The 27,145-nt window shown below is 41.2% G+C and overlaps 1 protein-coding gene across 2 annotated transcripts in view; it reads left to right on the forward strand.

Annotated features, from left to right (window-relative positions):
• The window catches only part of FILIP1 (filamin A interacting protein 1), a 100,889-nt gene that overhangs the window by 39,053 nt on the left and 34,691 nt on the right, over positions 1 to 27,145 (forward strand). For both annotated transcript variants that reach the window (XM_054280285.1, XM_054280284.1), the window contains exons 2-4: positions 2,348 to 2,626; positions 19,781 to 19,954; positions 21,971 to 22,149. In XM_054280285.1, coding sequence (XP_054136260.1) covers positions 2,354 to 2,626; positions 19,781 to 19,954; positions 21,971 to 22,149 — 626 coding nt within the window. In that variant the 5' untranslated portion in view covers positions 2,348 to 2,353. The remainder of the gene's footprint in view (positions 1 to 2,347; positions 2,627 to 19,780; positions 19,955 to 21,970; positions 22,150 to 27,145) is intronic.

Genomic DNA, 27,145 nt, shown 5'->3' on the forward strand with positions numbered 1-27,145 from the left:
TTACTGTCAGGTAAGGCTTGCTGCAAAATAAATCTAAAATTCAAAAGAAGTTTTGAAAGAGACCAAGTTCAATCTCCTCTAACAGCAATCATATGCTAATTAGCCAGATGATACAAAACACCAGGTCAATTGGTTAAGCCTCTCTGTTGCCATTTTAATGAACATAACTTTGCATTTGTCCTTGGTGGGCCTCTACTGATTTATACTGAGCATAAGCACGCTTGAAATATGCATTCTTAATTTCTCTGTTAACAGGTTGATAAGCCTATAGTCAACTGCTCAGTCTTTACACAGCTTCATGAATTGTTCTCTCAGCTCCCACAAGGACAGATGGATCAAAGTGGCTGTCTTGAGTTATGATGTGCCTGGGTGACACACCACCTTTCATGAAGTCTAACAAACTCAGCTAAGTGCATCTGGTTTATTATGCAATGTTTCAGGTTGATGATGTGTCTCAACTAGACATAAGTTAAATTTAACATTAATTGTGCACTTTCAGGTCAGCTTGCTACAGAGAAATCCCTAAAATGGCACGTTACTAAGCAGAATATACTGTAATGTAATAATCTGTTTTCCACTGCAAAACATATACAAGGCAGTCTTCAAATATTTGTTCTTAAAACATGTGGGATGTCCTGGATCCATGAAGCTATTCACTGTAAGCCATAAAAAATAGGTTTGGTTTAGAGATGAAAGTGGCTGGAGGCTGTGACCCACAGGGACTCAGAAGGAAACACTTAGAAAATAGAGACAGATTGAATCCCAAGTGCTCTCTCCTGAGAGGAAGCATGGTTGGAAAGTTTCAAACCCATTAAAGTTAAACAAATTGAAAAGCCCTATCTGAGAGGAAACATAGTACTATGTTTATTTTTCCATTATAAATCTGAAACCTAAAAGATTTCCTGAGGTTCTCAGGTATTGTTCATGCTTATAATGGAGATCTGTTTTTAGAAAGTGTAATTCATGTATTTAATCCAAACTGTTTGATGAAAAACACCCTGCATAAGCATTCAGGAAGCTAAAGGCCATTGTATACCTGTATCACATATTGTTTGGATAAAAGCAGGCCTACAATGCAAGGAATCTCTTTGTGAAACTCTCTTACTCCAAAATAGAGGGTCTAATTCTCTCCCTGTTTATACTGCTGGATGAATTCCATTGAATTAGTGAAGACATGAGTAACCAGTCATAATAAAAGGACAATCTTCATGCTGAGTGTGAAAATACAAAAGTGCAAGGCTAATTGTGGCAAGAGATTTATAATGCTGGCCTGAGTCAAGTACGTAGGCAAGCCACTGCAGACCCAGTGTAATTTAGCAAAGCTGAATAATCAATGTATTTCAGGTTTTGCTCCCTCACTAGTGGGCTGCTGCTCTGAACTCCTTATCAGTAGTGTGTGTGATGTTATTGATGTCGAAAAGCATCTGTTTGAATAATGAGCAAACTGCAAACTAACACCAGAGATTAATTTAAACAAGAGGAAATACTTGGAAGCAGTGGAATATTTTTCATTAGATTTATTGCTATAAAAATTTAGCAGTACAGTTGGTCAGGTGACAGAGCTGAGAAATGTTTGCTGTCATAGTCTATGGCTCAATGTAGGTGCTTAAGAAGACAGAAATGGGAGCGTTGAATAACCATGAGACCTTTAGACAAACCCTGAATCTTCTGGAAAGAGTGTGTTGATATTGCCCATTTACCTGTTAGTAATTTCATACCATTTGTGCTCATTTTTCAAACTTCTTTTCAACTTTCCTTTATGAAACTTATTGTCTAATAATCCTGTGCAGTATTTGCCACCTGATTTACTCTGCATTCTCCAGTTTTCTTGGTTACCTGCAATAAAATTATTGCTTATTTCAGAGAAACAGCAGACTGACATTTGTTATGCTTTGGCACTCCACTCTCACAGAGAATTTCTACTTCAGGAATAAGTTTTTCAAAAATTTAATCTCATTTCTGTTTCTCAAGTAAGCCACAAAAAAAGATCTATTTGACAACCTGCTTTGTTTTGTAGCATTGAATTGTGAATGATCAACACATCAGCTGAAGAAAAGGAAACACTGGAACATGTTGTCTCACATCAATTTTAAGTTCCATACATTTAAACTCATATCAGCATTTGGCGTGCTGAAAAAGATGGCTAACCTTACCTCGGGACTTTTTTTCTGCCACACACAGAGTTGTTGGAATGGTTGAGCTTTCCACCACAGTCTCTTGAGCATGACAGTATTCTCCAGTTTTTAGAAGACTGTTGTTCTTACCAAAGGCAGCATTTCCACTGTGGCTTTCTTTTTTTGTAAGTAATTTAGTTTACAAATGCATCTTTATGTTTGTTTCTTTCTAGGCAGGGATGAGGTCCCGAAACCAAGGTGGAGAAAGCTCGTCTAACGGGCACTTCTCCAGTTCCAAGCCTGTCATCAGCCACACAGAGAATGAAAAACTTCAGGAGGATGCCAAGAAAAAGAACAAACCTCAACGGAAGGAAGATGAGGTCATGGTTTCAGCAACTGTCAAACGGCACTCAAAATCACCCGGTCCTAGCGAGAGAAAGAACAAGAAGTCCATAGAGCTTTCTAAAGAAGACTTGATAAAACTACTCAGTATAATGGAAGGAGAATTGCAGGTAAATTAAACATCTTCTAAACCATATTTTCTACGTACCCATCTGTTTTTAGGTTGTCCAAAGAGCACAGGGCTCAACTAACAGGAGCATCCATATTATAAGGCAAAGGACCACAGGGAGAGAGCAGTGGTAGTTGGTGTTTAACAGTCACAGTTTTAAGTGATGCTTTATTTCCCACTGCAGCTACCAAAGCAAGATAAATTACAAACACCTGTCAAAGAAACACCTGACAAACAAATGTGGATCTGCTGGTGAGGCTGAAAACAACCACAGGGGAATCAGTGGTGGGTGGGAAGAAGGGAGCAGGAAAGACAAGTAAATATAGGGAATGCAATTACAATCATTTCTGAAAATATTCAAGAGGTCAATATACAAGTCAGGAATACTGAAAATGGTCTCAGGATGTCCCCTGGAACTTCTGCATATTTAGATGTTACTGAGGCCTCAGCCAAAGCTCTGCCTGTCCTGTCTGATTTCCAGAGCCCAGTGCTTTGCACGTTCTTTGCCTTTCAAAGATCCATTCGTTTATTTCTTGGAGTAGTGCTTGCTTGAAAGCTTTCTCAGTTGTCCTGGTTTGCGTGTTAATTCAGCCCAGTAGTAAGTCCCTGATGGCAGTCAGCCTGATTTTGCACTTAACTTGTTCCCAAATGTCTGCCCACTTTTGAGATTCTCTGTAATGCTAATACATCATTTAACTCTCTGTAGCATGAGAGATTCTCTCCAGAGAATTTCAAAATAAGAAGTTGAAATGTGGTATTTCAAAAAGTCAATATGAAGACTTGTGGCTTTTCAAAAGTTATCCCCTTTTGTGGTAGGACTGCTTTTCAAATCCATATGTTCTTTTGGTTGTACTTTAGTGACTTTTTTTACTGAACCTATGGACAAGCAGAAAAAAGCCACCCAAGCTGTGTGAAACATTTTGTCTTAATCCCTTTATTCCAATGAACTATTACTGTTTTACTTTTCATAGAAGACTTTACTTTTCCCCACATTCATAACATTATTACTTTGATGTTGAACTTGTTACCATTTTATCTGATTACAAGAAGCAATTGTTCTGTTAATTTCTTTGGTACATGAGTCACCATTAGCACAACTCTGAGATTCCATCTCACTAAGTATCATTAAGTATCACTTTTTCTGCACATAATTCACCTCTAGTTTGTCAGAAACTACTGCTAAATTACAAGAAGTATGCATTCAAAATAAATAATTTTGTCAAAGACAGAAAATAGTCATTTTACAATGAAAAACTACACGGGGAAAAAAGGAAGAAAATATGTTGAATGCAATTTTGGAGAAGAAAAAAGAAATTACCATTACAGAAAAGTAGCCATTTTTATTGTGCTCCATTTGACTTTATTCAAAATCTTGTATATGTAATTTCCTTAGAGATGGAGCTAGCGTGCAGCTTCTGTGGTGAACAGAGCCAAACCTCAGTAGAAATGTATCGTGCTCATGTTGTTCACAAAGATTTACCCTGAAGTCACCTTTGTGGTCTGGAAAGGCGAGGTGAAGAAAGTCACTAATGCTTCCTGTGTGGCAATAAATGTGGTCTTTATTGCTTGTGTAATTCTCCTGTTCTTCACCGTAGTCTTTTACTTTGTGGGATAGTTACACAAGCTTTGAAGGACTGCTCATGTTCTCATTATCCCTATGGGGATGATGGGAATAGATCCTGGACAATACTTTTAGGGGTTTTCCTACATACAGACCCCAAAGAGATGGGGAGAAGCTGAAGCTTCCTGGCATGACGGGAGGGCAGGGGGACACCCACACTGGTGGCCATAGAGTGCATCTCTTCTTCTGCTCCTTGCAGCCAGGCAGGGAAGAGAGTAATTATTTTTAGTCCACACAAGTTTTTAATTTCATGTCAAACCCCCCATTTTAGTTATTTCCCTGGTACCTGTGTTGACCCATTTCTGAAGTGGGCAAGCTCCAGCACTTTGGCTTGAGATGAGAGCCTGGCTTTAACACTACAAAGGAAGATGAGCCAAGGAAAGCTGCAGCCAAAGTAAATACTCTGGTATTACCTCCTGGCTGTCACAGTGACCTAATGCACTGAGACATTTAATGGCTTTTTATTTTCAGATCTTTTCAGACATCTCTGGTGGCTGGCATTTTGTTGGACTGACAAATCATATTGCAGGTTTACTTTGAAGCCATTTCAATTCTGGCAAAGCAAACATTATCTAGACATATGTAAGAAGAATTTGTTTTGAGAATGGCATCAGGCTGTACCTGTAGGGAGATACCTTATTATCCGAATAAAAAATTGGGATAAAATACCATAATTTTTTACTCAGCCATGAGCAGGGGGCACCTTATGCCCATTCCACCAGGGTGACACTGCCTTGGAACCCTCAAACAGTGTGCTAAGCCACGGGAGGTAACCTGTGACAGTGACAACTGTGGGGTTAGCAGGGTAAGTTGGTAATGTATTCATGTTCACTACTCATACCATCTCACATCAGAGACATTGATCTTGGTACCAATATTAAGCACTTACTTTACAACTTGATGCCCCAGTTCTTTGTTTTGAAGTCAAATGTGCCAGAAAACCATGGAGAGATGCCCTGGAAATGATGTTTATGTCCTCATTTTCCCTTGATTGGTTTTTGAAATTATAATACCCTCAGGTAGCTTGCTTGTGCTTTAGCTTCTAGAACCAAGTTGGACTCAGCTGTGCCTGTCTTCATGTTTCCTGGCTGGACCCTGTACATTTACTGAATATAGAGATGGAAAGCTTTTCACAAACATCTGAGGTCACCATATAGCCTATGCCTTATTTTGCAAGAAAACAAAAGTGAAGAAAAAGTTTACAGAAGCTGTGGTGATGAGAATGCATCCCAATATACATGGCAGGAGAGCTCTTAAGTACAGCCTCTCTGAAGGAGAGTGGGAAGCAAATGAACAGATGACAGGGATTTATTTTAATGGGCCTACAGCTCAGTGGAGTGGATGTCCTCTTGTGAGATCTAACTGCTCATATAAAAAAAAGTAGTGATTACATGGTCTTTAAACCCATATTGAACATATAGTGGCAAAAAATCCAGGAAGTATTGCTTCCCATACCTGGAAAAAAAAAATATCTAATTTTTAAATACTGTAAAGCTGATTTGAAAAGAAAACTTCAAATACCAATAGAATAAATTGGACCATGAAGGCATGGCATTAATTTGCCTGGTTGTTACAGTGATTTCAGTCAAACCCACATGTGAATATTATTAATTACAGAGCAAGACAGGCAGTGTGGATCTTTATAATGATGATATAATACTATCTGTGGTTCACAGATTTTTGTCCAATGGCCTATGTATTTGTCCTGGCAGGAATATATTCCCTTTCTGTATGGTTTCTGAGCAGCAGCCATTAATCTTCAGCAATACCAACACTGATTTTCAACATTTCCTGATTGGGGGCCCAAAAGGAAATGAGGAGGAGTATTCTTACATGTTTACGACTCACTCTTTCATTGCATGTTTGGGGAAAAAAACCCACAATAATAAAAGTATATTTATAATGACAGCATCCCACTACAAATCATTAGGTTTCTCAAGGAAAATAATTTCTTATCCAGATTCTGTGCCTATTGCTGCAGGCCAATTTAAGCTTGGGAGACAGTTTCCTGTATTTCACACCAACTCAAAAAAGAGCAACTTTTCCACTCAAGGCCTTTATTATAGTCCATGTTTCACTGGGTTTCTCCAGTGCCAGCGTGGCATTCATCCCCTGCAGCTCAGCCCCTCACTCCTGTCAAGGTCCCTTGCATGCCTTAGGGCTGAAATGTTTCCTGAGGAGCAGAGCTCCTCAAAGCCAGGCAGCCATGGGGTGTAAAGCAAATGCAAGTTAAGCTGCCAGCTGCTGTCACATTCCCTCTGCTGCAGACCTGAGGGTGCAGATGGGCAATGTGTGAAATGTGATGTCCTGAGGAACAGGATGTGTCATAGACAAGGGATGTATAAATTAATATTTATTAATTAGACAAGACACAATTTCTGACAAGTCCTCAAACTTCCAAATGGTCTAATGTAACACTGGGTTGGGTTTGGTTTGATATTTGAAGGGAAACATGATGTAGCAGATATTCAGAGGTAAACCTATTTATATACCATTCCTGGTTCAAAGGGAGAGACCAAACCACTCTGCTGCCAAAGAAATCCCTTCCTTACAAGTATGTAATCAAAACTGCATTTAATGGTTAATTTGAGTGCTTGCAGGAGGTGCTAGAGCAATATCTTGTTGAAGGGCAAGTGTGGGAGGCTGGTTGCTGAAACAAGGCAGGTGTGGGGGAAGGAGCTCTCTCATCCAACAGAGACAGGGGGAGCTCACCTTCAGGTGGGCTGCAAGACTCTCCTCTCAGCCTGGGAGCATCAGGGAAAGGTTAGCAGAGGATCAGGGAAAGGTTAGCAGAGGACTCTGTTTTGTTCTCCCTGGCAAGGTCCTTATGAAACACTTTGGTATCAGTGGCTGCACATCTGGTCACCAGGAAAATCCTCTCTCTTAACAAAGTCAATTAACTCACATGGGTATAGGTGATAAACTACCCATTGCATTTTAACATCTTAACAGGTATTTTAGTATTTTTCTGGCTGTCTCTCTCGCAGAAAACTATGCTTTGTATATGCAAAGGAAAGGAAAATTCTTTACTGTTTCCATCTTTCTGCTTTTCTACTTTCCCTTTTGCAGGGTTACATATTATATAATGCCTTTTATTCTATAATTGCTCTGTTCTACTCTTTTTCCTAAGAGCTAAATTTCCCTATTCACTTTTCTTCCCTTTTTTATTATTCTAGTTGTGACCTTTTTTCTTACTCTACCTTTTTTCACTTCCCAGCTCAGGCTTCCCTCATCCTGCAGATGCATTGACTGACCTGAGAATTCTGGAGACAAAATTGTAGAATATCTACTGTATATAAAATCCCATCATCTAATTTTTTAGGCAAATGCTCCCTTTAACCTTTTTGTTAACTTAGTAAGCCATGTTTTAGGTAGTTTGTTTACTTGGACTACTCCTATTGGAAAAACAGTCCCAGAACTGAAAATCTTTAATGTTTATCTGATTTCTCCCATTTAATTTCTAAAGCAACTTTAATTATGTCTAGTGAAACCTTTATGAAACTCTGCTATACAGAGATCCTGCTTTGAAAGCCCGCCTCTGTCCCTGCAGCCTATAATGCCTGATGTGTTTGTAGGCAGCAGCCTTGCATGCTCTGAGCCTTTGCTTTTGCTGTGCTACTGTACCACATCCTGTCCATTTCCTCTGGCAAAATGGGCTCTCCATGTCCCCATCACCCCTGACCAGCAGCAGTCACACCCCGGGGTCCCCTCTTGGTGGCTGGAGCTGGAGCTGCTCGTGGTGCTTGCTGTGGGACAGAGCTCCTTGTGCCTTCTGCATTTGCTTTATGCCTTGTGCATGTGCTTTCTTTCATACTTGCCCTTCTCTTTAGGCATGGCATTACCTGGCCTTCCCATCACTTGTCACTCTGACTGGTATAAGCAAGAGAATTTGACTCTGTAGCTGTTGTTGTGATGTTTTTGTCTCTTTTTCCTCTTGCTGCATTGTGTAAGCCTGCATGCAATGCCTCAAACTGCTTTTTTATTGACTTTTCCAAGATATTGTAACCACCTTGGAAGTAACCACCTAGTTGTTTAGTTAAAAACACTGTACAAATTTCTATATTTTTCTCCAGTGCCTTTTTTTATTCTCTTGCATTAATATTAATAAATATGGATCTGCCTGAAAGCTCAAGCCAGGAATGTGGGATAGATAGGTGGGAAGAAACCAGATGTGTTTCTTGTGCAGGTAACAGAAACCAGAAGAGAAAGCTGGGGCAAGCTGCCTTGGCACCAGAGCAAGCAGTGAAGAGAAGGAGTTTTCAGATGGTCATTAGCAAAATAGCACAGATTAACAGGCAGCAGATGAGCCAAGGCAGAAAGAATAGGTAAAGCCAGAGAAAAGGGCATGCAGGGTATCTGTGAAGTCCTGTTGATTGAATTGAAATAATTTAGGATTTATGAGCATATCATAGATGAAATGGAAATTCCCCATGGGAAAAACCTTGGCAAGTACAGAGCTACAGGGAAAAAGAGAAGATAGGGTTAATGTGTGGAGGGAGAGGTGACTTAAGCAGAATGGAATGAGGGGAAAGAGGCTGGGCAATAGAAGAAAAAGAGTGTAAGCAAAAGGGCAACACAACAGAGATAAATGGAGCCAAGCTAGACACAGAAAGTGGGCACACAAAAGGCAAGAAAATGAAGGGGTAGATGGTATCCACAGTGTAGCAAAACAAAAGCCTAAAAACAAACCCTAAAAATGTCTGGCATATCAGTAAATGAGTAAATTCTCTCCTCTCTGACTGACCCCTGGCTTGTTTGTGTTTTGCTGGTGAAGAATGCTTTTGCAGCACAAAAAAAAAAAAAAAAAAACATTCAGACCACAGATGCTCTCTTCTATTTTTATTGAATAATTTATAACCAGAGATTAATTTTGTCCAGAATAGTATGGTTTGTTTTCTGTAGCTTGCATTTTCTGCTGTGCAAAGTGCAGAATATACCAGAGGAGGTAAGAAGAACTTGTCTAGCAAGTCCCAAAATCATCACTTTTAAAATAGAACCTGGCTGTTTTGTGAGAGGGAAAAAAAATAGCAAAGGTAGGACAGTATACTGAAATATAGTTAAATTGTGCTATTTAGGCAATTTCCTGCTCCATCTGAAATAAAGGGCAGAGATACTGTCAACTAGAGGGATGGTGGCCATCCATCTCTTTGGTACTAAAATTGCTTTAGAACTACATGTATGCTTTTCAGCTCTTCAAAGTAATGATCCCCAGTAGAATGTCCCTGTCACAGGACAGCTGTAGGCTGAAGAGCTCTTTCACAAAGATGTTTTAACATCCTTCTCTAGTAATGCCTGAGCAGTATCTGTTGTGTTGGTTAGGCTTGAAGGATCAGAAGAGAGAGGAATAATTGACAAGTGTCTCTGACCCACTGAACATCTTATCTAGAGTGGAAGGAAGACTAGGAACAGCTTGGGGCTTTTTTCCAAAAATTCTTCATTTTCTGTTCAAAACAGAATTGCCTACAACCAGCTTTTAAAGTTTTGGTCCTTTTCCAAACTGATCCTCTCTTGCAAACTTTTAAAAATTAGTTTTAAATAGTGATATAATTTGACTATATATTTTTCTTTTTCTTTACATTTGCTTAGTGGAAATTGTATATTTAGTGCAACAGTAATAAAGAAGTTTGTATCTTTTCTCATTTTTCTTGGAAGTTCACTCTGTGGGAGAGCACATGGCCAATCATTTTGCAATCAATGTTAAATGCATGAGATTTCTGGCTTTAAAATATCTGGGATTCTTTGGAGAACTTGCAACGAGCATATGTCTTATGTGTCATAATGCTGTCCAGTACTCTGAGTCACCAGTTGTTAATTTAACATTGCAGTGGTAGATGAACCTGTTTTTATTAACTTTGCTGCCCCAGTTCTGTGTTTATTAAGTTTTTGTCTGTTGTCCTCTAGCTGAGGATCAGATAAGCTCTTGAGAGCAAAACAGATTATTTTTCATCCAAAACAAGCTTTAATAAATGCAAATATAAATCTTTACATAATAATTGTCATAACATGGCTGAGAAAATGTCTTGTTTCTAGGGTTGAAGGCTCCACCTATTGGTTGATTAAAGTGAGAGAAATGTAACATTTTCACATAGAAAACTGCAGGTCCTATTGAACATCCTGTGTCTTGCCACATCTTACAAAATTGCTGCCTTGACTGTTTGTGTGATGTCCAAAATGAAGTAAACTCTGACTTATTTCAGAGGGCTGGGCAGATGTGGCACCCAAAATGATGCACTGCTGAGGGAGGCACTATGAAGGGAAGTCCTTTCCTCAGACAGGAAGGGTTTGGATTTTGCAAGTGATGTCTTTCTTATCCTGGAAATTATTGGATTTCTTTGCAAAAAATTAGCATCAACTCTTCCATGCCGGAAAAATGAGTGGAACTGAACTAACTCAAATATACAGTTGCATGGCAACTTCCAGACATTTGTCACCTTCAGGTTTAGACAAATCAGAAATACTGATGTGAATATGGAACCCCAATTCCCCAGTACTGGCTTGGGTAATCTCAGCAGTTCAGGTAAAACAGCATTCTGAAGAGATTCAGAGTCATTCTTGGAAATGCAGTGGGAGAATAGAGGGGCAAGGATGTCCCCAAGGGGGGCTTGGGGAGGGCAAAGGGAAGGACAGACATTGGGGGGAATCAGGGGGATTTTGGAGACAACTGAGGGCATCATGGGCACGGCTGGGAGCTCTCACTCTGTGCTTTTCACTGCCCACCCACCCCAGGTGCTTCACACTCAGAGTTTGGCCACTTCCCTCATTTCCTCAGACAACTCCTGTGTTCAAATAATTGGTTGTGCTGGTGAGTGCTTGCTGAAATGCAGCCCTACTGTTCTTGCCCATTCATCAGCCACCAGTAACTTGGATGCACATTGTGCAGCACAGAGCACTCAAAAACATCTCATTGAAGCCAACAAAACGCTTGGACAAGAGAAAGTTGTGTATACAGTTTATTACTCATGTACACAGACTTAGGTCTGTTAGTGTCCCACATGCTCCTGTCTCCACAGAAGAGGCAGAAGGAATGCCTCTGACTTCATCATCCTGGTGGTTACAGCCCTGCTGGCTCCAGCCTGTCCTGCTCCATCCTGCTCCTTGTGTGCCTGCTCCTGCCAGAAGGCAGCAAGATCACTGTGGAAAAAAAAAGCCTGGGCTGATTTGTTCCTCTTGGAGACAGGGTACTCACAGCAGCTGCTTGAAGGGCATCCCTGAAATTCAACTCAGAACACCTAATTTCAGATGCTTGTGCTCTCTATACCGCCAATGTAGCACTTGCAAACAGCAATTTAGACGAGTTACACATTTAATGAAGATACTTTTTAGTTTCTAATGGATTTCAACAAATTGGATGATAGTACAGAAGAACCTGTACCTGGCAGAAATAAAATACAACAAAAGGGGAAAAATTAATAGGAGAACACTGATATTGATGTCAGAGTGCCATATTTTTGTAGCATTCACAGCATATCTAGATCCTCTATATACTTGGAAATTAAATCTCATTCATGAGAAATGTTATTTCCTTTACGGAATGGAAATGGAGCATGGCGTGGTAATTTTATGTGTGAAGCATAAGAAAGAGGTTCATGATCCATGGGTCTCGTGTCTTGGTCCAGACCTACTAATAGGGCCAGATGATAAGAGAAGAAAGAGGAAAAGAAATGCTTTTCCTGTTATTGCCCTTTCATCAGTCACTTTTTTCCCTCCTAAAGCACTTCTAACAAATCACAAAATAAGTTCTGGTTACCAAAGGAACATGGCAGCTTTATGGCTAGATGGATCAGTCTGTGGTTTCTGCTTGCTGCTGGACTTCGGGCCATGTGAAAAATATTATATAGTTAATGTTGGCTGAGACAAAAACTCTACGACTGGGTACAGCAAACCCAAACCAGCGGGTTTAGCCATTGTGAGGCATTTATGGAGCATGCAGAACATATCCCAACATGCAGAGTCATGCACATAACTTGACAGTGACCCCTTGCCCTGGTGTCTCTGTGCTGACTGGATCATGACACTGTAATTCTATATGCTGCAGTAACTGCCCCACGGCTTGATAATATCAAGCAAAGCACTCTTTCAGTGTGAAAAGACAAGACAGGGTATCCCAGACCATAACAATTCTGCAAACATCAAGCAGTGTGGAGTTAATACTTCTCAGGGTCTTGCCATGGGAATTTTGCTGGCTGTGGCCCAGACTACAGATAATTAATTATGTCAGTGAAAGGCTCTGGTGGCCTGTTTTCTTCAGAAAAAAAGTGACATCATCCATGGAGCGCTCTGGCAATAAAGCAGAACAAAGCTGTGTGGGCAGGAAATAACAGACAGATGTCTTCTAGTGCTCATTTGATCTGTTTCAAGGCTTGCTGGAAGAAGTAATACATTGCTCAGTGCTGCTTCTCCTCAGCTCTGCAATCTTTAGCAGGGACTTTTTCAAACATAACAGGCCAAATTAATTTCTGATGTAATTCTTCTGGAGCCACTTCAGAAGATTTATGCAGTGGCTGAGCCAGTCTATCATGTGCCTCTTCTCCAGTATTGATTTTAGAAGAGCTTTCTGAGCTATCACAAGATAAAGCACTATAAAATTAAATACAGTGTAGAGCTCCAAAGGCATCATACAAGGCCAGAAAGTTCTGCACAGTGTGGAGAAGACAGGGCAGTTCAGTTCAATATCCTCAGGGCCATGAGGGATCATTTGTATTTCTGGATCTATATTTCACTTACCCTTTGTACAAAATCAACAATCAACAAATGGTCACTTTTCATCACTGAAGTAATCTCTACCTCCAGAGTACATTGTGTACCTAGACTTGAATACAGAAAAGGTAAAAGAAATTCATGCAAGTGAAATTCCCAGTTTCAAGTATTAGGAAATTAGGCTAAGATGAAAGTTTTAAAAAACTTTGCTGTACATGAAGTCTTCCTTGCAAAAAACCCCGATGTATTCCTGTTGCTGGTGCAGCCTTACTTTGACTCGAGTGTGCAGTTTTGGTGCCACAATATTAAAAGATATAAAGCTATTAGAGCATGTCCAAAAGACAGCTGTGAAGATGGTGAAGGGTTTAGAGGGGAAACCATAGAGCAGCTGGAGTCCCTTGGTTTGTTCAGTTTGGGGGAGACTGAGGGGAGATCTAATCACGGTCTACAACTTCCTCATGAGGGGAAAAGGAGGGGCAGGCACTGATCTCTGCTCTGTGGGGACAGTGACCGGACCCAAGGGAATGGCCTGAAGCTGTGTCAGGGGAGGTTTAGGTTGATATCAGGAAAAGATTCTTCACCCAGAGGGTGGTTGGGCACTGGAACAGGGTCCCCAGGGAAGTGATCACAGCACCAGCCTGACAGAGTTCAAGAAGTGTTTGGACAATGCTCTCAGGCACAGGGTGTGACTCTTGGGGTTGTCCTGTGCAGGGCCAGGATTTAGATTTGATGTTCTCTGTGAGTCCCTTCCAACTCAGGACTTCTATGATTCTATGATTTTATGTAATTAGCCAGCGTTTTGCATGGCTAGCATCACTGAGTGAGTGATACAAACAAGGCTACTTCAGATATCTGGTACAGGAGAAAAAAAGTATTTACTCAGTTTTTGGCAAAAAGATCTTTGTGTGATGCAATATGCCATAGAGCATCTAACCTCCCTGCTTTGAAACATGCTTTGTACAATAGAGGGGCTAGAGAGAGCAATCAGGCCTTTAACAAAAGTGTCATTCCAGCTGTCAGGAGTAGTTTTTACTACGTTCTGCATACATATTTATAGTATTATGAGACAAAATTAAGAAAGTACACTTTCCTTCTAATTATTTTTGTTTCCTCCTAAGATAAGAATGAAGGGAAGTTATTTGTCTTAAACAGGGACGAGTGGATTAGTGTTAGAAAAGATTTTCAGATACAGGTGTTTGAGTGCCCCTGCTTGAAGGTGCTTGCTTTCATTAAAATCTTTCATTAAAATAGTGATATCCACTTTCTGAGGTCTCTAATGGAACTTTTCAGAAATGAGGCTATTCCTGCCCTGATAGCAGCACATCATGTTCTGGATAGCGCAGAAGGCAGTGTGAGAACATTCTCCTGATCTCCCTCTGGATGCTTAGAGTGTGATGTTTATTAACTCTAGGTGAAATATTTGTAAAGCCTACTGGCATTTAGGAAATCAGTCACTGGTAAGACCCCAACATTATATGGATAACCTGTGACCTTATCTAGTTTCGGATGCTGAACAGAGCAGCTGTTGTGCTATAAATAACTTGAACTGTGTGCAATGCAAGGAACAACAACACAAGTAGAAGTAAAGGTTCCTGTCTGTGGTTTCATAGTTATTTTTTGTCATTAATCTCTGGCAAGAAAAATACAACTTCATAAATATTAAACATCTGCTACTTAGTGCACTTCCTTGTGTAGGTATAATAAAGTGTCTTCATAACCAGAAAAGAAATATTCAAAAGCTGGAAATATCAGGTTGCTAAAATATTACATAATTGCATTTCCCATAAATGCTACTCTTGCTCCTGAATTTTCAAAATTTCTTTCATCTAATTAAGAGGATTGTTGTCATGTTACTGAAATATAGAGATTTCTCTAAAGTAGTTAGATGACTCCAGATGTGGAGCTATGAAGGTAATAGGTACCAGTAACTGATTTTGAGATACAAACTATGAATTTGCAGGAAGGCTACTTAGGAAAAAGAATCAGGAGAAGAGTTTAGACATGTACTGGCAAATGATCTTGAGCTGGGTTTTACACCTGACAGTGTAAAACAGTGATTGCTTCAACTCCATTCAACCCATCTTGAGCACAAGTGAATTTTTTCCCCCGATTTACTAGATGCCTTATAAGAAACGAGTTTGATCAGTTCAGTCCCATTTCCCAGGTGACAAATGGCCTGTGGCAAAAATTCCCCGTTTAGTGGGTGCTGAGTTTTGTCAGCAGGCTCATGGGAGAGGCCAAAGACTGTGGGAATGGGGAGAGAGGGCTGTAGTAAATTGGCAGGGCAGGGCATGAGGAAGAGGCACGTCTGAACGCCCAGCTCGCGTAACAGTCTTTCCATTGACCACGAATCTGGTTGCTAGGCTGCCAGACCCCTTTTACAAGCAGCAGAGTCATGCCATTGTTTCCTAAATGGTTTCAATTTTATGCAGGAACCTCTTTACATCCTTTCTATATCTTTTAAATATTTTACTAGGCGTGTAGTAAGGCGAGGTTTGGAACACAGCCCCCTGCTCCGCTCATTCGGTGAGCACAACAAAGTCCTTCTCCTTTATTCTGCCAAAAAGTGAGAGCCAGCCTTCCATCTGGGCAAGCAGTGTGCACTCATGAGAGAAGGGGAGCATTGTCTTGGATTTCCCAGGTAGTAACACAGACCCCATCTCTTTGGTAAGTGCACTCATGAGTGGGGAATGGAGGGGAGGGAAAGGAGAGCAGGCAAAACTTTGTGGGACAGCAGTGCTCCCCAGCACCTCAGGCCATCCATGGCGTGCTCAAGAGCTGAGGTCATCAGCCTTTAGATTTTGGCACCTCCAGTAAGCATAAAACAAGCTTAGACATAGTTCAACTTTACAGTTCTTCTATCAGCAGGAGCAACCGAAGGAGTTAAATGAGTACATCTTCAATCTGTCTTTATTGCTCCTACTGCTTAGAGAATCTGGTACTTGGGACACTTCATTAATGGAAAAGTATCTTTTTTTTCAAGAATTCACAACCTTAACAATATAGACAGAAAGGTAGCTCAGTGTTTTCTCTAGGACAATTGAAGTAATGAAAAACTAATAAAAGTAAATTTTTTAAATTCCATATTTTGACTTAAAAGAGCTTTTCTGACTAATTGCAGTCTTCTGGACTTTTGCAAATAAGTTTCATTGTGTTACAAGCTGTTGCAATATGCAGTCTTCTCAAGCCTGGATGCTCTTTCTCATCACAGCACCAACAAAACAAAACAAAAGCAGGACTTGAGAGATGATTTTCCTGCACCAAAAATCATGTTCCTTCTACCAAAGCAGCTAAAAACTGTTCTCTGGCATCTATACACAAGTTTACTCGCAGTTTGAAATACCTTCCTTGTGTTTATGTCCTAGCTTATGATTTACACAAAACAGGATTGCACTTTGGGGCAAGAGAGGCACCAGCAGCAGATGTCCCTCAGTAGAAACAGCTTGCTGAAAACTCCCTCTTCTTAGCTAGGGACCCCCACTTTGAGTCTCTCGTGCTCAAAGGTATGCTACTTCAAAATTCACAGGTACGGATTTTGAAGTAGCCCCAGCGCTCCTCTGCAGGATTATTCTGACTTGTTTTCTGAAGATGGTCTGCTTCCTGCAGATCACTATACATTGGAAGAAAACACCTCTACCTGACCTCTCTTCTAGGTGTTTCAGGGGAAAATTGGTCATCTGGAGAAATAGGAAATCACAAGATACACAGGCATGCTGTTCCAGCTCCTTCCCTCTATATCATCCTGAGGAGTTTCAGAGAGCCTGACTGGAATTCACAAACCCCAAGCTGATGGATGTTGCTTGGATGTCTCTCTGACCTAGGTTAGCTGCCCTTCAGAATCTCCCTGTGATGGAGCTTGTTTCTGACCAAATAAAAGCAAATTTGTCTCCAGTTTATTATTAGCATTAGGTTCCCTTTTTGGTCCAATGCTTCCTAGCAACCTGTGTGTCTGTTTGTCATTTGTTTTTCACAAGCTGTTATCACAACTGAAACAAAGTCCTTGGTGAATTAACCGATACCCTTGAGAAGATAAGGATAGGAGAAATGGCTGAGCCCAGAAAAGGCAAAAGGCAGCTTGCCCCATTAAGGCCATCCAAATCTGAGGGCCAGCAGAGTGTGGGGTACCCAGGAAGGGAACAGGACAGGGCATGGTGCCAACCAGCCTGATTCTGGGCTAGGTACCCTCCCATGGGCTGAGCAAGGGCTGTTCGGTGCTGACTGTCCTGCCCCGTTCCCTTGGAGCCAGGCTCATCACTGCTTCCCTTTAAAGATGAAGCAACGAATGGTTTTTTTTCTTCAAAGTTCTGAACTGAGCTTGGGCACCTATTTTCCTTCTTGGGGTGTCAGTTCCTCCATTCAGCATCATCCATTCCCCTGGCTTGGCTCCCTCTGGTTTGACTCCCTCTGGCTTTTGGGGGACCCAAACCTGCAGCATCCAGAAGCCCTTCTCAGTTAGCAGGGATACTCTTAGCTGTTTCAGGGGCTCTTATTCCTACTCCCTTGTGCTAAAGTTGCTCCATTTGAACAGTGAGTGATGACAGACTAATGAGGCCTGAAGGAAAGTCAGGCAGTGCACAACTGAACAGGGCAGGGGCACTTGCTGGGCAGAGCAGCTGCCTGCACAGCTATTTCTGTATCAAATAACCACTACAGGGAATGGAGTCCAGCTCTTTGCTCTGCCTATTCACAGTGTTAAATCCCCAATCCTGAGCTGTCTCTGTCTGCTCTGCCCAGCCCTGCCAGTGTTTAATTTTGCCATCCAGGGCCCCACAGTTCCAACGGGAGAGAATGAACTCATCCTCCTCCCCTCCCAAACAGGGTCTGAGATGTGCCTGTCCCTGAGGAAAGGGCTGTGTGGAGCATGAAGCTTTGTGTGCTCAGAATCAAAACAAAAAAACATTTCAACATGATTGGTTGTGTCCCTTGGTGCAGAGGGTAGAAGGGAGCTGCTTCCTCATCCCCATCCCTCTGTGTTGGTGCTCCCTTTGCCTGTGGCACAGGGAAGCACACAGCAGGATACCAAATTAGTTCATTGGGACAGGATGAACCTCATGGCCTCAGCACTGCCTCTTCCTAAAAGGGCTTAAGACAACACATCATAAAATCTGGACTTTTAGGAATCCCTCCATACTCCCATGCTATCCTACTGGACTTTTTAAAAGCTTTTTCTTCAATATAGAAGCATTGGCCCCATGGTGATGAAGACACTAAGACATCTGTTATTTCTACAGGGATAGAGAAAAGTAATACATTCACAAACCTGCCTAAAATAACATTTTTCCTGTATTGAGAATGGCACAGCCTTAGGATGTGATGTAGTGAGGTGTACATGGTCTTCTGCCTTTCTTTGGGACTAGCTCACATAATGTAACATCCATGAGTGATGAACCTTTCCTGCTCTCATTTTGGAATAAGATTAACACCATTCCAATTTGCATTTTGTATCTTGCAGGCAAGTGCAAATATTTTACTTCAGGCTACAAAATGTTATGCATAATGTTACATATATTGGGCTAGTTCTTAATTAGATGGCATGATCTTTGCCTGAAGTTCATAACTTATTTTCATGTTAGACTGTTTTAAATTTAAAAAAAAAATTAAAGGATCTTTGCCATTTCCAAAAATTATTTTCTTGCTCATTTTCAAATCAAGTAGTTTTGTTGAGCTGTGGTGCCTCTGTGGTTCTGGGTAAAGATTTAAGATTTGCTACAGGGATGAATTGAATGCAGTTATGAACGGCATGGAAAAGCGTGAAGAGTTGGTCAGTTCATAAATCTTAAAACAGTCATTGCTTGCACAGGGGCAGGATTTGTAAAGAATTTATTCCTAAAATGTCTGAACCTTTCCTTAGTGCTTAATTTACTTCCCAAGCTCACATGGGTTGTCAGAAAGGCGGGCAAGAGAAAAATGCCCACACTCTTCTGCTCCCCCATCCATTTGCACTTGTGGGAAAGATGTTCTCTAGGGAAATCCAGGAGCCCACCAAGAGCCTGTAGGTTTTACAGTTCCTCCCTGGACTATGGCCTCATAAACATGCCTTGAAGGACAAGCAGGTGCCCTGCCCCCAGTTTACAGATGGCTTAACAGGTGTTGGCAAGCATCATTAGAAACAGAGCCCTGGCTTAAGTGTTTGTCCACAGCACAGCCCCGAAGTGCTCCTTGTGCGTAGCCAGGTGGCCCTGCAGAGCTGCCTGGTCATGCCCAGGTGTTTGCTCCTGCTGCTGGAACTGGGGGCACCCCAGCTCCCAGCCCCTGCTCCAGCAGCACAGCCCTCCTCCATGGCTGGGAGGACTTGCTCAGACTTACCATGTCTCGTTAGCTGGTGTCTGCAATGTCTAGGGTTTTGTTTAAAAAAAAAAGGAAAAAAGAAAAATTATTTTAAAGGTTACTTGAAAAGAGTATTTAGCCACAAATTCAGTTAGGGAGTGAATAGGAGGTAACTGTCTGAGAAATATTAGTTCAGCTCCCTTGTGCTGCTTGTTCTCCTCATTTCCTTGTCCCTTCAGGGAACACCATGGGCAACAACTAAAATCCAGTTTATGAAGAATAATGATGTTCTCTGGCTATAGTTGCAATTCAGATAAAAATTCATATCATTCAAATGTAATGTCATACAGGAACAGAATAATTCATCCCTTAAAGTACAATATTTGTATTGGACTGATCATGTTTAATCTGAGATCTCCCAACATTTTTATATTTGCATTGACAACCTGTCATTTTTCTAATTTATTTTATTTTTGTGTATGCAGTCTGTACATATGAAATGCCCCCATTTTCCCCATGCTCCCTCTTGGTTAATAAGTTGACTCATGATAGTGATTTGCAATATTACAGGCAAGGGAGGATGTGATCCACATGCTGAAGACAGAGAAAACCAAACCTGAAGTTTTAGAAGCTCATTATGGGTCTGCAACTCCAGAGCACGTGCTTCGAGTGCTGCACAGGGATGCCATCCTCGCCCAAGAAAAGTCTGTAGGGGAAGATGTCTACGAGAAACCAATTTCAGAGGTAACAACTTCTTGATTATTATGTATGTGCAGGGAGAAGCCTAACCAGAAGTGAGACTCCATATATTTTGGATGTATTCAAAGCATGCACAAGGATTACACGGGATTTGTACACTGAAAACAAAATCTTGTTCACTCATACACAGAATAATTTGTAAGCGAAGTCACTGGATTTGAACACAAATCATAAAGAGGTTGTATTCTTCCAAGGGCTGGTGCTGTTAAGCAAGACCAAAATCTTTGAGTGTTAAATTTCTAGTTTTTAAATTCCTTTCAATTACAGGCTTCAACCTCTACTGCTCACAGCACTGGTAACTACTCCTTGATTTTCTTGGCATACTAGAACACTGTCATGAGGGTAGTTAAGAAAAGAAGACCTTTGGAGATTGACTTTGACCATATTTATGGGATCATAAATCCATATTCATTTTACATCACTTAAACTCTAGGACTGTAAAGTCAATTCAGCCCCTAAAGGAAACTTACAGGACTCCTTGCTTTAAAATTTAAGCAATAAATGAATGTCAAGTAGACCTGAGAATTAGAGTAGACCTGAGAATGTCTGAGGCCAGAGTGAATGCCAAAATAAACAGCCATTGCTCCTGTTCATAGTTTCATAACAGTCCAGGTCATGGGGAAGGAGCATGCAACAACAAAGTTCATCTAATTAGAACATTTAATTTGCTCACCAGGAGTTGTGTCTACCATGGGATATTTCTGTACTGTGTATTCTCATTGAAGCATCTCCTGGAATTTTTGGGATGTTAGTAAATAAGGAAATCAAACCATAGTATGTGGGAGCATGCATAAAATCCTGTCAAACAAGATTAAAAGAGTTTAGCAAGGCTTTTTTCCAAAGAAGCTGAAAATTTGACAGGGACCTCAATGTAAAACTTTTGTCATGCACAGATTCACAAGGCTTACATTGAAATAAAGTAGAAAAACTAAGTGCAAAAATCTACTCTGAAAAGCTGAATCCAACCTGGCTCTTTGATAAAATGCAATGATTTTTTCACTTTGACTGCTATGGTCAGCTTCTGGAGAGCAGACTGCCATGGTCCTCCTGCTCTCTTATTTCCCTCAGTTTACTGAGATATGATGTGAAACAACAGCAGCCCAGGGCAGCTGGGGCTGAGGAAGATGCGATTCTCACAGGGCAAGGGTTGGGAGTGGGCAGAGCAACCAGACAAGTACCAAGGCTGAGGGCTGCTTTGGCAGGGAGGAGGCTGGAGTTGATCATCTGCACCCAAGAAAGAGCAAAAGGAGCAACATGAATAGCCATGATGGATTTGGAGTGCTCCGGCAAGTTTGTAGACACACCTTCCTGTTTGGTTTTTTTTTTCTCCTGTTTGTTTGAATAATAGTTGGCATATTAAATTAATAAAAAATGCAGAGGACAAAAAGGGTAAAAGGTTGTGAATAAATAAAGAGAATTTCTGTCAAAAAACAGGCTGAGGGGAAATTCCTAAGGCTTATATTGAATTGTATTTGGTAATGTAAAACTGCATCTGGACAGAATCTAAATAATTTGGGTCTTTTATCTGAGCAGAGTTACAGGTGTGTTAAAGATGTGTAACTCAAATTTCAGTCTTCAAATTACACTTTACGCTCTTCGCGCACGTGTCCAGTCCCCACACAGGTGTGTGAATTCAGGCTCCCAGGCTCTGAGTTCTGAGTTACAGCTTTTTCCCAGTGAAATGAAGAAAGCACAGCACAGCACCTCACCACAGGGGAAATACAGCACTGCAACAATATTATTTGTTACCCTAAAGCTGAGTGAAATTCTGTCCTTTGTGCATCTGAAAACTGTGCAAATGTTTATTGCTAATATGTCATCCAAATAAATCATTACTTTCACAGGGCAGTTATTCTTATTTCTAGTCACTGCTTTATGTAAAACCCAAGACATATAATTACGGGACTTGCACTTACCAAACACAACATTGTTGGTCAATAAATCAGATGAAGTAAGCAAGGAGACCTTTAAAACAGTCTGTTCTCCCTTCCTACCATCCAGCTGGACAGACTTGAAGAAAAGCAGAAGGAGACGTACCGGCGCATGCTGGAGCAGCTCCTGCTGGCAGAGAAGTGCCATCGTCGCACCGTCTACGAGCTGGAGAACGAGAAACACAAACACACAGATTACATGAACAAGAGCGATGACTTCACCAACCTCTTGGAACAGGAGCGGGAGAGGTGAGTGAAAGTCCCCCCCAGTGCTTGTCCCTTCAGCAGTGACACAGCCAGGAATTTCTGTATTAAAATGACACTAAACTTTTGTGTAAAACATCTGTAAATGTTGGTCCACTCCTGTCATTTGTACACACGTTACTGTGCAAGTCTGGAGCTGGAGGAATACCGCTGAATGTTCCTGCAGTGTGAGCTTGACTTAAGAAACAAATTTGTTTTGCATTTGTCATGGCCATTTTGCGTTCACCTCCAGGTAGCTTCTGATCAGATGTCATTTGTGTTGGCTAAGTTTGGGACTGGCTTGCTTAGCTAAGTGCTGAGTTTGTGAGGGACAGAGCACTGTTGTCACAGCAGGAGGGCAGGTAAGGAAAACCACAACACACATGAGGATACCGGCACACCAGTGGTGGGACTCTGCCATGCCCTTTGCGTTTAGGCTTGCAAAGTCACAAACCATCTGCATTCTTTTTCATAGTTTGAAGACGCATGCCTCAGGCAAGTTATCTGGAAGAAAATATTATCATGCTCACAAAATGTGCCCAGCCTGTGATGGATTATCTGTCATGGTGTTTATCTCACAGTCCCATACACCCCACATTTCTTTTTTTTGAGTGTTTATCCTGCTTGTTGGATGAGTAATTTGTTCTCTGTGTCTCTAAGAAAAGAAAGATATCACTTACCTTAGCTGAAGACTGAGCACCAGTAACAGCCTCAGTTTGTCAATATGAAATTTTTTTGCTTATACCAAACTGCTTGAAATCAATCCATGTTGTGTTTCTTTTTTTTTTTTTTTTTTTTTTTTAAACAGTTCTAAGAAAAATACTTAAGGCAAGTTCAAAGAAGAAATGCTTTTGAGGAAACCACAGGCTTGTGGCAGACATTTGCAAAAAGCCAGGAGCAAAACTGTTTAGTGTATTTCCTGAACTCAGTTCAGTGCCAACTTTGAGTAGGTGGTACATGAGCTACAGTGACCATATTTCCTAGTTTAATAGGTTTTGGTTTTGTTCTGTCTTTACTTTCATGGGTTGATTGGCAAATTTTAGAGAACAAAAATGCTTCTGCATCTATGCAAATTGATTCTCACAGCAGAAAAGAAAAAATGTAAAAATAAATATGCTTTAAGAAATAAAAGATGTTGTATTTTCAAGTAAGGAGCAACTTCACATCTGATTCTCATAGAATACACTTTGTCTCTATGCTGAATATGCATGTATGTGTGGACATGCAGCCACTAAAATGCTACAAAAGTGGTATTAAAATACCATTTACATTTGTCCTTACATTTTAATATTCACATTAATGTGAAAATTACTGCCTTCTTATTATTCCCTCTCAATGTGTGAAAGCCACTAAATAGTCTACTATTATGACCTGGGTTGAATTTACTTCCTTTAATGAAGTGATTAAAGAGCTTTTTGTCTTGCCACTAAGAGATCATGTCCCATATCTGTGGTCATTTTCTCTTACCCTTCCTGCTCTCTCAAACTTCAAGTTTTCTACATTCTACAATTTTTAGAAAAACAGCAATAAGAAAAGAAAAATTTGAATTTGAATTTCTCTTGAAAGCAGATCTTTAAGAGCAACTAAATCCACTGGCTTTATTCACCAGTGCCTCTGTACAGGTGGCTGCAGGGCAATAATTGCAGTGCTGAAGCCCTTTTGATTTATGTTGAGTAGCACCAGAAATCTGATGTTTGCTATTCATTCCACTTTGTTTGTCTATGACACTAATTTGTTTCAAGATAGTAGTGGCCAAGCAGAGGGAACATGACATGCAGCTAAACATAGAAAACCAAGATGCATGTACCTCCCTCTTCAGGTTCCTCCTCTCAGATCACTTGCAGAGCAGATTGGCAAAATCAGGATGGGCTTACTTGTTAAGCATAAAGTCTTAAACAATCTCAACTTTTTACCTTTGTTTTCTGAGTGCATATGAAACTGAGGCTGCACCCACGTCTTTGTAGATATTAAAAACTAGAAGTAGTATTGTTTGAGGGCTATATTCACAAAGAAAGAGAGGGTGATAGGATTTCACAAAGAAAGAGAGGTGAGAGGGACTTCTTAGGAAAGCCCCAAAGTGGCAATAGATTTTGTCAAAAAGAAAGTTAGAAGTGGAAAAATTAGGTTGCAAGAGATTAAAGCATACAAAAATCTCATACTCAGTCTACATATTGGGACAGAGAACTGACCTGCCCAAAGGCATTTTTAAGGTCCTGCATAGCCATTCTTGTTTTATAAGTACCACTATACATATAATTCATTTTACTGTGGTACTTTGAGGGTTATTTTATTAAGAGCTGAACAGACTTGTAGTCTCCATGAAAACAAAAAGGGACACAGAGTTGAACTTTGCCCGTCAGCCACTCTGCTGCACTCGCAGTTATAATGTTAATGAGACAGGGTGAGCCAGAGGAAGAACAGTGCTGCAGGATGGCCATCTCACAGCAGTCTGCTACAATGAGAGAAGTAATAATTTCTACACTGGCTCTAAGTAATTTCAGCAGTTTCTTTCCTCACAGCATTTTATCCATCTTCCCGAACCATTGTTGTCTACATCAACTTTCGCAGGCCACATCTGCTTTTGCTGTCTTGTGAAAAAGTTTGAACAAAGCAAAAAGGGGATTCTTTAAGAAAGAAATATGCCTCAGTTCTAATGTATGTCTGACACTCTCTTAATGTATTTACTTTGGAACACTTTTTACATGCGCTTTCATACATTATCTCTAATCCATCTACAACAACATGCTATGAAAGCAAACAGTTCCTATGAGTGAATAATTGTTAGGCCAGCCTCATACAGGAAGGAAGTAACAGGAAAACATGATTTCTCAAAAATAATGACGCGTGAAAAATATGAAAAAGAGAAAATTGTGCACTGGGATATTCAAAATGTAGACAGCTGGGGATGTGGGGGTAAATGGAGATGGTTGAAGGGCCTCACTTTTGCGGTTGGCTCTGCAAGACCAAGTGCAACTGACCTGAAGAAAGATTGTGGAAAAGGTTTGCATGTTACAGGAAAAGAGTAGTGATGACCATTTGCCAGGTGGAGATGAAAGAAATCTGGTACTTTTAGTGGAGGGTGCTTCTACAGACATGGTGGCTGAAGCGTTTTGCAAATTTCCCTATAGTGTGCTATAATAGTATCTAATGATGTTTGAAAGTTATGGAGAGTATTTTCTATTTTTCTGTGCTATCAGATTTCCCCTTTCAATGCTTGCCCACCTCAGCTGCTGTTTCTCTAACATCAAGCTGTGCTTGGGTATCTCTGACTCTGGGGAATGCAGAACAGACATCTTCCTGGAGCCTCCTGAGGAGGCTGAGGAATATGGGGAAGAGCTGAAGGCCCCCAGGCCCCCTCAAAGACTTGGATGAAAGATGGTGGTGTAAGGAGTCTCTGGTCTGAGAGGTGGAGAAGGGTCTGGTCAGAACTGCCTTGGTGCTGTGGCTTGCAGGGGGCACTTGGAGAGCAGCAGAGCTGGCATCAGCAGCCCCAGGGATAAAATCAGTCTTCCCAGCAGAGGCACCCTCATGAACTTCAGCTGTGCTTTGGGGAGGGAGCTGGTGGCGTGACTTTGGGCTGAGCTGGGCACAGCTAAACCAGCTATTGGTACTTCATGACCCCAAAAATTCTAGTATAAAGCAGGCTTAACATGAACTGGTACTTGGCTGTTCCCTGTGCTGCCTAGTCCCAGCCCTCCTGCCTTCCCTTTAGGGACCTGGGGGCAGGGTTGGGTTCATCAAATATGGACTTTTTCATTTGATCAGCAGGGCTTTTTTTTTCTGGTGGAAATGGATAGAGATCTTTGCAATCTCAGCATTTCTTTGATGTTTTGATTGACCTAGGAGATGAGGTTTAAAATGCTAACATTTTTAGAGGTGCTAATCTCTGAAAATTTTTTCTTGTGCCCTTCTTTTAATCCTGTTGGTTGACAGCGCATTTTGCTCCTATTAAAAGCACTGCAAAGCTCCCATTGATTTTAAAGGTTGAGAAAGAGGCTTGAGGTGAAGACCACTGAGCCAGTCCTGCCATCCAGGATGGATAGAAGAAATAGCCTGAAAGCCTGCAAAAAGGAGGAGCAGGGAATTTCTTTATATGGATGAGAAGTAGGTTGCCAAACAGAGGGTGTGATGTGGCAGAAAGGCTCTGTTGGAGCTCTGTTATGGGGGATCCATCCGTGTGACTGCTTTGTGAGTCATTTGATCATTTCCAGCACGATCCCTGAGCTTGCTGAGACTCTGTCACCCCACCACATAGATCAGGAAATGTATACCCAGTATCTCAGTGCTGTCTGTGCTAAAGTATAGACATATTTTATTGCAAGGCTGAATACTTTATTGTATTCACTGAAGTGATGAGGATTTAATATTGGTTCTTGCTGTCCTCAGTGCTTCAAATTATTCTTTACAAGCACTGTGAGTGTTCTCAGTGCATTGAAGCATTTCACATTTTCCTCAAAGGCAAGGCTGAGGATTCAGTCTGTGTTTCCTAAGCATTGCCCTGCTAAATCTGGTTTTAGTTAAACCCTCTTTTTGAAGTACATGGCCATAATTAGATCTGCCTAGAGGAGACAGCAAGACTGTGACCCCAGCTCTTTCCCCCACAAAGTTCCCTTTCAGTCTTCACGTAAAATTGTCTCCCCTTTGCCTTCCCCACTGCAGCACCCCCAGCAAGGAATGCACTGGCAAGGCCCTCGGAGGTCTGTGATAATACATTCCTCTGGGCTTCAGTCATGCTGGCACCGAGATGCTCTTGGCTGCTCTGCTGGTGATGTAATTCTGGGCCCACATCACCTGCAAAGGAAACTGATCTGTGAGCAATAAAGCACACAGCCCCCTTGAAACTAAAATGGGAGTGTTGATGTTAACAAGTTTACAAACTCCCTTTCCTCCCCTTTTTGCATTTCTGCTTTTAGTATCAAGGCTTCCCTTCTCCCTTTTCCCACGAGACGGCAGCACCAAGCCTTTCACTGGGAAGTGCCTGCCTTTCCGCTTCCCTGCATTT

Source organism: Melozone crissalis, unplaced genomic scaffold (genome assembly GCF_028551555.1).
Source record: "Melozone crissalis strain CALT ecotype California unplaced genomic scaffold, PUWL_Pcris_2 ptg000027l_1, whole genome shotgun sequence".
NCBI classification, from domain to species: Eukaryota; Metazoa; Chordata; class Aves; order Passeriformes; family Passerellidae; genus Melozone; species Melozone crissalis.